The sequence below is a fragment of the Notothenia rossii genome (genome assembly GCF_949606895.1).
Source record: "Notothenia rossii genome assembly, chromosome: 2".
Classification (NCBI taxonomy): Eukaryota; Metazoa; Chordata; class Actinopteri; order Perciformes; family Nototheniidae; genus Notothenia; species Notothenia rossii.
This window is the reverse complement of record NC_136904.1, coordinates 24,407,413-24,423,145: the sequence shown is the minus strand read 5'-3', so window position 1 is coordinate 24,423,145 and position 15,733 is coordinate 24,407,413. Positions and strand designations below refer to the sequence as shown.

At 43.2% G+C, this 15,733-nt stretch overlaps 1 protein-coding gene across 13 annotated transcripts in view; it reads left to right on the top strand.

Annotated features, from left to right (window-relative positions):
- The window catches only part of baz2ba (bromodomain adjacent to zinc finger domain, 2Ba), a 65,720-nt gene that overhangs the window by 22,149 nt on the left and 27,838 nt on the right, over positions 1 to 15,733 (top strand). For all 13 annotated transcript variants that reach the window (XM_079667135.1, XM_079667128.1, XM_079667125.1 and 10 more), the window contains exon 3: positions 14,256 to 14,435. In XM_079667135.1, coding sequence (XP_079523261.1) covers positions 14,258 to 14,435 — 178 coding nt within the window. In that variant the 5' untranslated portion in view covers positions 14,256 to 14,257. The remainder of the gene's footprint in view (positions 1 to 14,255; positions 14,436 to 15,733) is intronic.

Here is a 15,733-nt window from a genome sequence, read left to right as displayed (position 1 = left end):
AAAGATGCCCACAGACACGGCTGCCAGCATAGACAACAGCTACACTCTTCTGTGTATGCTTCTGACTTTCTTTTTTTTCTTTTTTCCCTTACATATGATTTCTGGAACCAGGAAGTGTGCCACAGTGACTGACAGGATGTAAGGTGTGTTGTGTGATGCTTTGAGAGGGCACCGTCCCCTAAAATAGCTTTTTTCTGGTACAGTGTTATTGTGCAACACATCTACTTAAAGGGCTGGCTTCGTGAGCGTCTTGATTCTTCACGACCCAGTGCTGCTATATTTAAATGACGAAATCATGATATTCACCTAGTCAGCAGCGGAAAAAAGAGCTTCCTCTCCAAACCGCCCACACTGCTTTCGGCCTTGTTGTGACTTGTTTGTCTGTCGTTTGAGGATTTCAGCTCCTTCCAGTACAATTGCTCTTAAAAACCCTCGGCTCCAGAGGATGGGAGCTGGTTACACAGCAACAGAGTTAAAAAACACAAAAACACGAGTGGAGATTGTGAGATGGGAACTAGAAAACACGATGTAGCCTCTCTCTGTATGCATGTCAGGTGCGTGCATGCTATTGTTACTTTCATCACTGGTGTGTGTTGTCATGTGCAGCTGTTGCTCTCCAGTTAGTGTACTGTGTAGTGAGTTAGTGGAGGTACGGCGGTGTGGAGCTTCTCTTCTATCGGAGATTCTCTCTGATTTATTCTTAACATCTGTCTTTGGCAGGTGTGTGGAACCACAAGGTCCTCTCTCTGAGCCTGTGATGTAGCTATGATTGCGGGCAGTGTGTGTGTCTGTATTCGTGTGTGTGTGTGCATTTGTGCAAAACAACAGAGAGGGCCTTACTCCACCCCCTCCTTGGGATGAGTCATATCTGAGCCCTGTGTAATCCTAGCCTGTGTTTCATGTGTGTGAACAGACAGACCCTGAGCAGTGGTCTTGGTCCTCATTCCCTCTGGGGCAGTGAGTGGGTGAGACACGGCTATCAACAACAGGCCCAGGCAGCTTGGGTTTCAGCCTCGCCACACAAGGAATCTGCTCGCTGTGACATAGGCACAGATACACGCACCCAACACAAGCACATTCACGTAGAGCCAAAGCTATTATTCCTCTCCCTCCTCAGCCCCACCTCAAATGCTATCAGGTAACAACATGGGGCTTTGTGATTGGTTGAACTATAAGGAAGTGTAAGGATGCAAAGGATGGGCCAGTGGGTATGGTTTCACATGAAAAGGTAGTGTCACACAACAGCGACAATCATTCTAACACTGTGTGTGTGTGTGTGTGTGTGTGTGTGTGTGTGTGTGTGTGTGTGTGTGTGTGTGTGTGTGTGTGTGTGTGTGTGTGTGTGTGTGTGTGTGTGTGTGTGTGTGTGTGTGTGTGTGTGTGTGTGTGTGTGTGTGTGTGTGTGTGTGTGTGTGTGTGTGTGTGTGTGTGTGAGTGTGAGTGTGTGTTTGTTGTCACGTGTGTCCACCTGTGGGAGTGTGATTGCAGTGCAGTAATGTCAAGGCTGGGCTTTACACAGTCAACAATGGACGCTCAAATATTTTGACTTTTTTTTATAAGCAATCACACAGAGGAAGTGTGGTGACACAGGAAATAGGGCCATGTCACGGGGAAAAAAGGAGCTCTGTATTTTGTGGATACTCTGCGCAGCATTTCAAAGCACCCCATCGCTGGTGTGACAAAACCCCTTTAAAGGCACAGCTGGACTTTTAAAAGGGCCTTCTACATTTGCCCCAAGGGGGGATGAAAGTGTCCTGGATAGAGCAGCAGAAAGGTGATACTATGGTAGAGTGAAGCTGTTTTCCATTATGACAGTCTTTTATTATCCTTTTATTTTGCATGTAAGGGCAAAAGTATCATACCTTTGGTCACAGATAAGCCTACAGGGAATAAAGACGTTTCTTTTCATGTGAAATGTTTGGTTGAAATTTAAGTTAAAAATAATCAAAGCACAGTTTATATTCTGTCTGTGTTGCCAGATATATCTGGTTTGGTCATTTCACAACAATAACAAGTATTGGATAATGTTTATATGTTCACTGATGGTTTTGGAGCAGCATTTTCAGATGTCACCATAACAAAGCAGCAATGAGCTATAGAGAGAACAGACATTAAGCCTGTCCGAGGCAAACGGAGATGACCATATTTATGTAACACATTTTAAGCCTATTCAGATCAACTTTATGGCCACTTTATGTTGTATTCGTGTCATTCAGACACACGCCCATATCTTGTTTTCTGGCACTTTCAAATAAGAAAAAAGGACTTACAGCTACTTATACAAACATTTTAACAAGTGCATGGATCAGTGGAGCTCGTTGTTAAAATGATTTATAGTGGTTGTTTCTCGATCCTGACGCATGCTGAAATGGCAGGTTGCTTTGATGTATTACCTTAACTTTTGGAAAACAATGAGAGAACTTACGCTCTAGTTACATGCTCATCAGCTCTGAGGACTTTTGCAAGTTGTGTAACAATTGCAACACATTTGTGTCAGTTTATAAAAAACTGAAAACACTTCATCTTTCAGCAACTGATTTTATTAGCGCGATTACAAGCTAAAGTATAATTGAGTCTGAAAGAATACTAAACTAAACTAAACTTTCTTGATTGTCACCCCCTTCAAAAAGTGATCTTTTGTGAGTGTTATTCTCTTCTGAATCCAGACAAGAAAGCTTTTTTCCTGGGATTATAGACCACTTTCATTATTGGGGGAAGCAAACATTATTACAAGGCTTTGTGTCACTGAAGTCAGAAAGCATCTCAGTGCTTCGCAAGAAAATGAAGAGTCGAGTGGAGAAATCTTTTGGATACAAACCAAACCCAAAGGCATTCCTGTTGTGCGACTTGGACCTTTTATAAATGAGTTTGGATCAATGTTATGGTTATCATTAAAGTTTATTTCGACAATACTTCTTTTAATTCATTTGTGTTTAATATTTGTCTACACAGCCTTTTCCCCCCTTCTACTGCATGTTGTTTATTGCATGTGTGCATAAATACAAAATGTCATGTAAGAGATAAGAAGCGTGCTATACAATATTCAGATGTTCATCCAGCCATATATGTTTGGATTCCCCAACATATCAAACATTCTGTATTCTCTTACTCCACCGTTTCTTAAATAAGAATCAACGTTGTCATATTTAAATCACACATCTTATTGGAAGAATTCAGGAAAACACTCTAATTGTGGACCTATTTACTATCTTCACACATGATGAGAGTTAACCTGATGCAGGAAAATCAACATGGCACATTCATCAAAAATATCATTATTTAGTGTTTTGTTCCTGTGGACTCTGTCGTTAGGCCAGTAGGCCAGGGCCTCACTGACAGTTTAACTAATGGTACAGGGTCATTGGTCAGGCCCTGAATCTATTTAGGTTAATTTAGAAATGTTCAGCTGAATACTGACGTATAAAAACCTAACAGTCACTTCCCCCAAAAATGAACAGGTAGATGGCAGCCAGGAGTTCTTTGGAGCTTTATTTATGCAATTGTTTTGTTGAAGAACAGACAAGAAGTGTCTTCACACATCTCACAAGCTCCTGAGACGGGGAGTACCTCAGACGTGTAATGACAAGTTTAAAATGATGATATCGTTGAAGAGTTGGCCCTTGCCATGTTCTCGTTCCCCTACTTTCTGTCTGGAGCGGTAGAGTGGGAGTGAATGCCAGGCTTTATTTGTGTGGAATTATCAGCTCAGTTCATCAGTAAAGGTTGAACAGATTTACTAACTGTCACAGTTAGTTTACAGACACTAAGCTGTGCCATTTCATTAGAAGACCTGATACATTTTCTCTCTTCTGTGATTTGGCTGCATCTTGCCATTCTTGTGTAATATGGATATAAATCTGTGCCTGATATTGTGGCTTATGTGTTGGTGCCTGTGTGTGTGTGTGTGTGTGTGTGTGTGTGTGTGTGTGTGTGTGTGTGTGTGTGTGTGTGTGTGTGTGTGTGTGTGTGTGTGTGTGTGTGTGTGTGTGTGTGTGTGTGTGTGTGTGTGTGTGTGTGTGTGTGTTTGTGTGTGTGTGTGTGTGTGCGCGCGCACGTGTGTGTGTGTGTGTGTGCGTGTGTGTGTGTGCGTGCGTGCGGCTGTGCGTGGGCACGCATGTGTGTGTGAAGTTTTTGTAACAGTACAAAGATGTCCCTAGGGTTTTTTCCACATTTCTCATTACAAATGCTAATGTCACATTAATGAAATCGGCTTAGTTCAAGGTTTATAGCGTAGCCTACACTGAGAGATTTGGCCTTGACACTTCCCACATATTTCAAGTTGAATCACACTTTGCCCAGTGGGCATACTATTCTGAGTTTCTCTAAAATGTACTGGCCCTGAGTGAAAGTTTGGGGAAAGTTTAGAGTCTAGGTGCCAAGCTCTGTCATCGTTGTAAATTGTCCGGCCACAGGCTGTTGGCTGTCCTGCTTCTGAAGACGTCTGTTAGCTTAGCTACAGCAGTAATGGGGCTGGCTAATCTAAACATTGTGTTAATGTGCTAGCTGTGGTTTGTAGAGTCACTAGCTGTTAATCATTGCCTAACGGAGAGCTTGTCAGGCAACAACATGCCAGAGAGTTAATTATGGTTAAAGATCCCTGTGTTTATGCACAGAACATGTCGCACATGACTCTAATACCATCAGCTATAGTTCCAAGGGTCACATACAGATATAAGAAGCTACTGCATTCTAAATGCATTGCTTTACAATGTCTCACATATTGGTGGGACATTTACTATATTACTGATTCATGATGTCAAAACAACAACAACTCAATCTCTCAGAAAAGCGTTCATTTGAAACATGAACCCCGATGATTTCTATATTATCCAGATTTCCTGCAATTTCTCTCAATTGATTGTGATGAGTAGAATTGTGTACTCACTGGTATTTAACTTCTTGCCTCAGTTTGCTTGACAAAAACTAAATACATATAAAGAGGAAGAGATTGTTCTTTGTAATTAAAAGCCAATTTTGTGAAATTGATTATATTATGCTAATCAATGGAGATAATATCTTAAAAGCAGCGTGAGGAAGGGCGATAGACGGAGCGTGAAGAGTGGAAAGGAGTGACAGTCCAGCCGCCATTACAAGCTGCTGAGTTCTGCAGAGTGCTTCATAAAATGTCAGAGCGCTTCTCCCTGAGCAAGACACTGAAAAATGGCAACGCTGTGATGTGCTGGCACCTCACCTGCTGCACTCTGTGTGTGTGTGTGTGTGTGTGTGTGTGTGTGTGTGTGTGTGTGTGTGTGTGTGTGTGTGTGTGTGTGTGTGTGTGTGTGTGTGTGTGTGTGTGTGTGTGTGTGTGTGTGTGTGTGTGTGTGTGTGTGTGAGAGAGAGAGAGAGAGGAGGAGAGACTATCAGTCGGCGTGCATTTGTGCAAGTGTGCCTGCCTGTGTGTACATGCCTCTGTGTGTATTTTTTTACAATTGTGTGTGTGTGTGTGTGTGTGTGTGTGTGTGTGTGTGTGTGTGTGTGTGTGTGTGTGTGTGTGTGTGTGTGTGTGTGTGTGTGTGTCCGCGCTGGCCTCCCTCCCATGTTGCAGTGAAGCAGAACAGAGTGGCTGGCTGCCCGCTGCTTTGCCTCCCTCTCTGTCAATACAACAGTACTCTCTTGCAGCCAGTCATTTTCACATGTTTAACATTAAGTGAAGAGCCCCTTTGAACAGAGGAATACAAGTGATTGACATATTGAGTTTAATACTAGTGGATTTCTCTCTCATCTGAGCTTAGGTTGCCAGACTGTTGTTTTGAAGCTACTCAATAGCTTTTAAGACCTTCATCTGATTTAACTATTGGAACATTGTGGATCGTGTGCCACTGTAAACACTGAGCATGTTTTCTGTTCTCTACCACCTCGCGCTAAGTGCATGTTTATCCTGCTTTGCCATTTTGTGTGTTGTGTTGAAGGGAAAGCCAGGGTGATTTCATGAAGTCATTGCATGCTGGTGTTATTAATGTTGATCTTAACAAAAGCTGGAGAGGTTGAAAAGAAGAAGATAGACAGGAGAAAGGCGTGAAGGTGGGGGGGTTGCAGAAGAGAAAATAAACATCGAGACTGAGAAGATGCACTCTTTATTTGCCAATGTCATCAGATAAAAGAGCCAACTCTACAGCAAGTTGCAAGAAGCAGGGAAAGAAATTCAATTAAATACGAACATTCTGATAATTTTGAATGTTGTGTTAAGCACCACTACAACGAATACATATGACTTTACCTAATCTACGTCCAGTTTTGTATTATAGACTTTGTTGTGAGCTTGGGTAAAGGAAAAAAAAAGATTGTGTTTGAGGGATTTGCTCTACACTGATTAATTAGTAATTAATCAAGGCCTTTTGAAATGATATCGTCCATAATAGGGCTTTTCATTATTAATTAATATGCTGGTTATTTTCGTGATTAATTGATTACTTATTTCTTCTATAAAATGACTTTAAGCCCAAGGTGAAATATTTAAACAAGTTATTTTGTCTGACAGTTTACATTTTCAGACATTCAATTGACTTAATAACTATTATTTTTACATTTTTCTTGAAGATCAGTTAAAACATACATTGATGATTGAAATAGATTCGGATCAAAACACTTTTCCACACTTTGTTGTCATGTACGTAGAGTATAAACAAGCACACACTTTGTATGTTTCACTGTATCATGTTAGATGGCCTTACTGAATTCAATTGACTTATCACAAGCTACATTGCAGAGGTTTTCAGAACTGAAAACATTTCTCGTTTATCTTTGTTCTGGACAGTTTGGCAGTTTGTGGAGAAAGAGTAGAGGTTTGTGCAGCAGCAGTTAAATGAGGGCCTGCCTTCTTCTCTTCTGTCCAACACCACGTGCATCAGGAACACTGTCAAACCAGGCTCTTGTCACTGAAAGTCATGAACAAGCAATTATTGCCTTCACACCACTCAACTGAATTCTGTCTTATTTGCACAGGATATCAGTTATCTCCTGAAGTAAAGTTTCAGTTGAACAGAACAGACTCTAAACGGTCTCTTCCCATGGAAGAGGACAGAGGGGGCTCCGGCGATTGCTCAAGCAAGGCTCGCTGCTTTCTGGCTATTCCATTGTTCTGTCACTGTCAGTTTGTTTTGCCATTTGACATGCATGTCATTTGCATTATGCATATCTGGAGTGCTCATTCTCTCCCACGTGTCTCTCTCTCTCTCTCTCTCTCTCTCTCTCTCTCTCTCTCTCTCTCTCTCTCTCTTTCTCTCTCTCTCTCTCTCTCTCTCTCTCTCTCTCCCAATCTCCCTTTCTTTCCCTGGTTCTCCCCTAAACCGATGCTATTTCCTGTTTTTCCGTTTAAGGTATTTTTGTATTTCCTGCATTCATTTAAATATGCGGGGATACTTTATTGAGATTTAAACAGGAAACAACACTCAACAATTGTAATCCATTGATTATATATTTACTTTGGATACCTGATATGAATCACACACTACACATGCATCACACACTACACATCAATTAGATCATACACTATTTAAAATACATGTTTGTTATATTTCTTGCTGTTAATGAATAAGTCAATTAATGAATTTGACTCAAATTAATTCATCAAGTCATTCCAAAAAGAGATAGACATCTAGTTCTATCATATAAATAGCACTAAGCAACTATGTGAGCCTTTCCCTTAATACCTTTGGATATCTTGGATTTAGGTAATGTTGTTACAGTGTCTATTTAAGAAAGAAGACTTGTCATGTCCACATCTCCAGTAAAGTTAAAATATATACAAATGGATTTTCATTTGATTTAGTACTGCAATATTTTGTAAATGTCGGCACATTTTGTGACTGTATTTAATATGCTGGTTGTATTTTGTGGAGCGAGTTGCTCACCTTGTATCAAAGCTCAAGTCCTCAGGGTAATCTTTTTTGCAAATCATCAGTTTGGCTCTTTGCATTGAGTTATGTACAATTAAGCTCTGTCGTGAAAATCGGACGTGAGCCAATGTAAAAAACCACAGTCTGTAATCTAAATGGTAATTAACCTTAGCAGGCATTGGCTTACTTCTCATAGTGCTTCCAATGTTTATGTATGTGTTTTTGTGCGTGTACGTCCACAAATGTATGTGTTATTCTCTGAGGCATCACGATGGTGTTATTGTGTGCTTCCGAAATGCTCCAAAGTCATTACGGCCTCTTGTAGACACATGCAGCCAGTGGCGAGCAGATCTGGTTCAGTCTGCAGAAAAACTGTAATGAGCAGTGAGACTGGCAGACGAGTGTGAGTGGCTAGCAGAGGGAGAAGGGCAGATTCATCAGGGATGATTGCCTGATATACACTTCTGCCTTTTTGATGTGAAGACCCTGCTAGGTTACCATGGGGAGAGTAATTAGCTCTGGCTGGATGCAGATGCGAATGAGCATAAGAGATGGGAATGTTCTTATTGCGCTTACTTTATCATACTTAGAACGGCACGTATGGGTGTGCTTGTGTGCACACAGATACTCTTTCACAACTACACAGACAAACAATCACTACCGGCTCATTCTCTTCTATTTATGGCCAGGAAATGAGAGTAGTGCTATGTCTGGTTGAGCTGAGTAACACTATTCTGTCACACATAGGTTTGACATCAAACACAAGTGACAAGCCTATCCTATCCCTCTCTACCGAGTCATCACCATGTCCCAAAATCACATTATTGCCACAGGAAACCCAGCAGAGGGTGGTGAGTAGGGGTGTTGATCCCAGCCTTTGGCGTCTACAGTATGCTTTAAAAAGCAAATAAAGCCATTTGGCAAGAGCTGATTTCTTGTTTATAAAAAAAACACTGAATGTGTGTGGCGTGCCATTTGGTTTTATATTTTATGGAAAGCCTCTCACAGCAACATGGATACGCGTGTGTGTGTTTTACGGAAAGGCCTAGTGAATTCGGTAGATGGACATTTATCAATGCTAGTGCCACGCTCTACCATTTGCAACACACAGGACCATATCATTACCTCACTGCCCTGGCAGGCATTAAGCGGCTCTAGCTCGGTAAGCTGCAGTGTTACATGAAGACGGGCAGGCAGGCAGGCAGTGGTGTGGCTGTAATAAGACCTGTAGCCAGCACCACTGCCAAGGCGAGGCGGGGTGAGAGATGGTGCCCATCCCCTACATGCCCTGCTCTGCCATCTGTCACCGGGCCGGAGCGGAGCCCAGGGAGGGGTCTGAGTCACTCAGTTGTTGTCACCTAGACAGGCCACACTGGGGCATGCTGTCTCTTTGTGCTCCTTTCAGGCCTCAATCCACTGCCAGTTTAACACACTTATGCAGCTCTGCCAATATCTTTGGATTCACTAAAGATTATTTCCTGAATAAAAGTATACTCCACTAAGGGCTTTTTCAAGAGTTTGTTCCACCCTGAATCCAATAGAGCTTGAGCATTTAGCCGATACATTATGTCATTTTTTATTAGAAATACCATGCAATCAGTTGTACCAGCAAATATCTGCTAAATATAAGTAGCAATTAGATGTCCTCACCTGAGGACTCAACCAACTGTCATGGAGATCTTTCACCCATTTTGACATTGTGTAGAGTAGACCACATGATCAATCAGCAGCCTAAGAATAAATCAAATACATTTTGTTATGACCTTTCAGATTCTGCCACCAGTTGTGTCAACTGTAATATATCATTTATTACAGATGATACTGTCTCTTTAAATGTTTGACTCTGGACAAAGGTTGTCACTTAATTTTTGCCAAGGCGCCTGGTTATGTCATTTCCTGGCTGACGGTGTGTGTCAGGGAGGGGAGGGATAAAGGGAGTGAGGAAAGGGGTCAAGCAAGCTTGTGCGTGCACTGTGCTGTAAGCAAGATGATCTCGCTCAGTTAGTGTTCATTGCCAACAAGCATGCAAAGTACAAACATTCACATCCATATGCACATGTCGTGTCTCGAAAGAAAGACACGCACACACCCACATGAACACACACATACACACACACACACACACACACACACACACACACACACACACACACACACACACACACACACAGACACACACACACACACACACACACACACACACACACACACACACACACACACACACACACACACACACACACACACACACACACACACACACAAGAGGGATGGGAAGTTCAAACTGAGCAACAGCCATGCAAGGTCAGAAATAAGAGATGTTCGTGCTGATTCAGAGTAAGTGTCAATGCTCTCACTTTCACAAACACAACAAGTGTGTGTGTGTGTGTGTGAGTGTGTGAGTGTGTGAGTGTGTGAGTGTGTGTGTGTGTGTGTGTGTGTGTGTGTGTGTGTGTGTGTGTGTGTGTGTGTGTGTGTGTGTGTGTGTGTGTGTGTGTGTGTTTGTGTGTGTGTGTGTGTGTGTGTGTGTTTGTGTGTGTGTGTGTGTGTGTGTGTGTGTGTGTGTGTGTGTGTGTGTGTCATTTAGTAATAAGTCATGTATGAGAACTGACTGACAGTTTGGCACCTGGTAACCAGAGGAGCACCTGGATACCAAAAAAGCGACATTGGTCCTCAGAAAGACGATTATTTGCTTGGAGTTTTTAAAAACAGATCAATATGTTTGTTTTGGAAAAAAAAGATAAACAAAGAAGGCTACCATATGCTGATTAAACAAGAAGTGCTAATATTGGATTAGTCATTTTGATCCTCTTTCCCCAGCAACCTTGATTCTGACACACTTACTATGTTGACATTTCTCTTGTTAGCTGCTCGGCGCAGGACACAGTTAAATGGAGGTCTGTGTTTGACACAGTTGCGGATCACAATAAAAAGCGGGGAGTGAGAGATTTGGAGGAGAGAGGGAATGTTGCAGTCTTTGTCGGCTGCGGTGAGGGGGAAAAAGAAAGAGAGCTGGGAGCTACCGTGTGTCTTTGAATGGGGTCAGGGCATCGTGGGGAATAATGCATTTCCCTTCACTTGCGCCAGGCGCTCCTTCCATTACGGCTGGAGAAGAGACATTGTGTCCACACTCTGATTACCACTGATCCATGCTGATGACTCTGTTGGCGGATTATCTCAGTTAGTATCAGCCATCTGTTAGTGTGTGTGTGTGTGTGTGTGTGTGTGTGTGTGTGTGTGTGTGTGTGTGTGTGTGTGTGTGTGTGTGTGTGTGTGTGTGTGTGTGTGTGTGTGTGTGTGTGTGTGTGTGTGTGTGTGTGTGTGTGTGTGTGTGTGTGTGTGTGTGTGTGTGTGTGTGTGTGTGTGTGTGTGTGTGTGTGTGTGTGTGTGTGTGTGTGTGTGTTGAAGGGGCAAGTAGGAGAGAGGCAGGAGTGAGACACACAGGGGGTTGAATACTGTGAGGCTCTGACACATATGCACACTTCTATAGACATATGCATTGGCAGGGTTTTGTAGAACTGCTGCGTGTGTAACCACGCACCGCCACCGACACACAACACAGACACACAACACCACAAAACATATGCATGAGAAGTAAGGCCACATAGCAGGCCATTACACCACCTCCAAATGCACACACTCTATCTCTTCTTTATACAACTCTGCCCTCCTTTCAGATGATGCTGACATGTGAAGGCTCCTATATGAAGGCCACATGCGATCATAAAACCTGCAGAGCTGTTTATAGCTACACTCTCCCCTGAAGGGCCGCTGCATCCAGCCACTATTAGCTGCATGCGCTGACAGCTGGGTGCTGTGGTGTATTTGTGGACGTGACTCTGAATCCAGCTCTGGAACACATCTTATAAATCATAGTTCAGCCATTAGCATAAATTCTGCCTCTCCTTGCATCTGCGAGACCTGCTGTTTCTGGCTGCTCCGCTCCGTTTTGATTGGTTGGTGTTGTTCAAGTCAAATTGATTTAGCCGTTCACGGAGATTATAACGCTTGCCTTATAGCGCCACTGTGGTGTGCCGTTAATTACCTATAAAATCAAGCTAATTCTGATGCTAAATCCATTTTAATTTCTCATAATGAAGTCAGGATTGGATCCTTAAATACCTTGGCGCTCCATTATTGTTGCAATCATTGTTGTGGCTGTGCATTTGGTCGTACATTGCTCAGCTCAATCGTATTATTGTTATTAGATTTAATTGCTCTAAGTGATCAGTTTCTAGTTGTCGGAGGAAGATGGACTTGCCTCGCAGTCGTTTTTTTTCCCCCTGCTGTCGTTTCTCTCTCAATCTCTCATCCCAGAAAGAGGCCCTTTGAGAGATTGTGAGAGATGAGAGGAGATGAGGGGGAGGGTAGCTCTGCTTTACACCTCTGCAAAGGAGGGATTGCTTTTTTGTTGTTTGTTAGGGGGGGAAATCAATTCTGTTCACATCATCACGTTTTGACAAGGCGAGACATTAAGTGCAGATATTGAGAAACGACAAGAATGGTTTACAGCCTGTCCTTCATCTTCTCTTTTTCTTTATTCCGTCCTTTTTTTCTCCCCTGCAACAAAATCAGAGTGTTCTTGCTTATCCTTTCCCTCCTTCAATCTTTCTATCTGCGCTGTGAAAAGGTAGGGAATGATGCGCTTCACTTACCAGCTGACACCACATAAGCTCGCTCGTCCTCTGAGACACCAGCCTTTTGTTTTCATGTGCATTATGATAATTATGAGGGTCCACAGCTCCTCTCCATTTTCATCACACCTCTAATGATACTTTTCGTCAGGATCAAACACGGAAATATCTGCTGAAAGAAAGAATCCCTTTTTTTCTCTCCACATTTTTTATTCACCCTGACATTTAAAGGGTGCCAGTCAAAGTAAAGGCGCAGAGTGTGACAAGCATTCATGCAGCAAAATGTGGTAACACTTTTTGGTTAAGATTAGGGTAAAACACTTTGTCTTCACTCAGCCTGAAATGTATTCTTGTAGCTAATATGTAGCGTTCATTTATTCTCCGTTCAGGCTGATAATGTGGCCTTTTAACCCACACCCTGTCACCTCGCATGAGAGGCCACTCGAAGGACCTTTGACCTTGCTCATCATTACACAACCAGCATCTTTTCACTGCAGCAACGGCAGTCATGGCTGCCCAAGTCCGATGGCACACCAGCCTCCTCCCCGCGGACTGCAGCAGGTTTTCTTGTCATCCGCGCCTCTCGCTCTCCCTCTCTCCCTCTCCCACTCTCCCTCTCTCTTGTCAGTGTTGCTCCTGGCGAAAGGCTGATACTTGATATTCAGAGGATAGCAGCTTTTGTCTCAGAGATTTAATCAGTGGCTCTGCTCCCACTGCAGAGGAGAGAGGGAGGGAGGGTGGCAGGAGAGAGGGAAGGAAAGAGAGATGGAGGCAGAGACTGTTTATGTGTAATGACACAATAACAAAGCCTGCCTGTAAAACACAATCTGCAAACTGTGCTTTTGAAGGGGATTTTCAGTCCTGGATTAGTGTCAGGCAGAGGGATATGGAAAGGAGAAGAGAGAAAGAAGAGTGAGGTTGATGTGATAGACAGGGGAGGTGATTTTCTGTGTGTCTCTCTGCAGCAGGGGTTGAAATGTGTAAGTCTGCGTTCATGCGTGTACAAATGTGTGTGTTATGAAACTGTTTTGTAACTATCTGGCAGCTGTGTGCGCACAATCGGTTCAGTTGTAAGCGAAAAAGGGATTAAAGTTGAATAATGTAAGTAAAATATTTGGATTCAGAATGGTCAAATGTTATTGGTGGGTTGATAATGGCTGACACATTGACTTTGTGAAAGTGATGATGAAAAGCTAGTGTTAATGCACCCATCAAGTCCATTTAGATACAGATGAAACTGAAAGGACTCGAGGCACAATGCCGTCTTTAAAGGCCTCAAAGAGCTCTTACATTTAGATATCATTATTTTTCATGAAGGACGACTAAAGGGACCCTGGTTGTCAAATATAGATGTGTGTGTTTGTTGTCCCTCTGTGTGTCTGAGAGAATGACAAATATGTGTTGTCTTTTCTAACGTCTCACTTCAAAGTTGGAAATGTGAATTGGGTTGTAGTTCTTTGTAGAAGTTCATGTCTGGTTGCTACACTGGCATTTCCCTGTATGAAAATGTAAAAGTAGTTTTGTGTTCCAGTTCTTAAAGACGTCATCCTCCGTCCTACCTCTTATAGAATCAATGGAGGCTGGGAGCCAGTGAGCATGGCTAAATAGAAATATTGTTCAGGGGAAGTGAGATGTGAAAGGAAAAGTGTCAGGAGATGTGTGTGCGTGCGCTTGCCAGAACATGTTGTGTAGGTGTGACACTGTGCATTTGTGTGTGTGTATTTGCCAGTGTTGGGCTGGGTGTGCTTTGCTATTGTAACCCCGCTGATTGGATTGTGTTTGACAGATATGGAGTCTGGAGAGCGGCTGGCCTCCCCTGCGCCCACCCTGTCTGCTGCTCGCACCTCCTCCCCTGCGGCCTCTTCCTCCTCCTCCTCCTCCTCCTCGTCATCATCCCCTGCTCCCCACTCTAAGAGCAGCCTGGCCCCGAGCCCCTCGCCACTGGGATCCACCCTCACCACCTCTGGTAAGAAACACTTTTTCTCCCTCTGTCAATCTTCTGTCTCTCCAAAACCACATGTTCCGAAGGAAATAAATACCAGCACACACTGAAGACTGTATAAAAAAAATCCTGCCAAATATGGTCCCCTTCATGTCTCGATAGCATTCAGACTCCTCTTGATTTCTTTACCATGAAAATGAGTTTCCTGCAGTATTAATTATACAGTTATTTTGTGTGAATACACCTCTCTCCCAGCTACAAGGATTGTTTTCCCTGACAGCTTGGGTTGCAATCGAAAAGCTGCTGCATTAATGAATCCCAAACAATTAGGGGGCTCTTTTGTGTGAGAAACACACACATGCTTCGCCATGTCTCCTGACAACCTTCAGCTCTCTGGCTCCAGCTGTCTCAGAGTCAGGCTCAGCACGACACTGGGCGTGTGTGTGTGTGTGTGTGTGTGTGTGTGTGTGTGTGTGTGTGTGTGTGTGTGTGTGTGTGTGTGTGTGTGTGTGTGTGTGTGTGTGTGTGTGTGTGTGTGTGTGTGTGTGTGTGTGTGTGTGTGTGTGTGTGTGTGTGTGTGTGTGTGTGTGTGTGTGTGTGTGTGTGTGTGTGTGTGTGTGTGTGTGTGTGTGTGTGAAAGAGAGAGAGAAAGAGAGACAGAGAGACCTTCTGCCTGCATGATTTAACATTTGTCAGCCACTCAGTGTCTAGTCAGCCCTGTCCAGCCTCCAGCCTCTTTTCTATGTATTGGTCAAAGCCATTAGGCAAAGAGGAGTGTGTAGAGTTGTGTGTATGTTTGTATCTCTGTGTGCTTTTCAGATCTCCCTTGTGAGAGCGAGTGAATCATTTGCTCATGCTCTCTTTCTCCTCATTTCTTAATGTCTTGCTGTTTTTTCATAAGCCTACCACACACACACACACACACACACACACACACACACACACACACACACACACACACACACACACACACACACACACACACACACACACACACACACACACACACACACACACACACACAGAGAGAGAGGGAGACATACACACACATACACCAAGATTGCACTGAGCAGGGGATAGCATATTCTTTGTGATTGTTGTGTTTTCAGTCTGTTACGAGAAGAGTAGGAATAAGAGAGCAAAATAAAGCCCCTTGTTTTGTCCTCCATCTCCTCAGTGTTGCCCCAAAGAAGAAGCCATTAGGAGCATCTCATCCTTATGCATTATACATCCCTCTTATCCCTCTGTGCCATTACGTGTGCTCAGATTTTCTAGATAAGCGATTTTTGACTCAACGTCAAATGAAATGCTGAAGGCAGGCA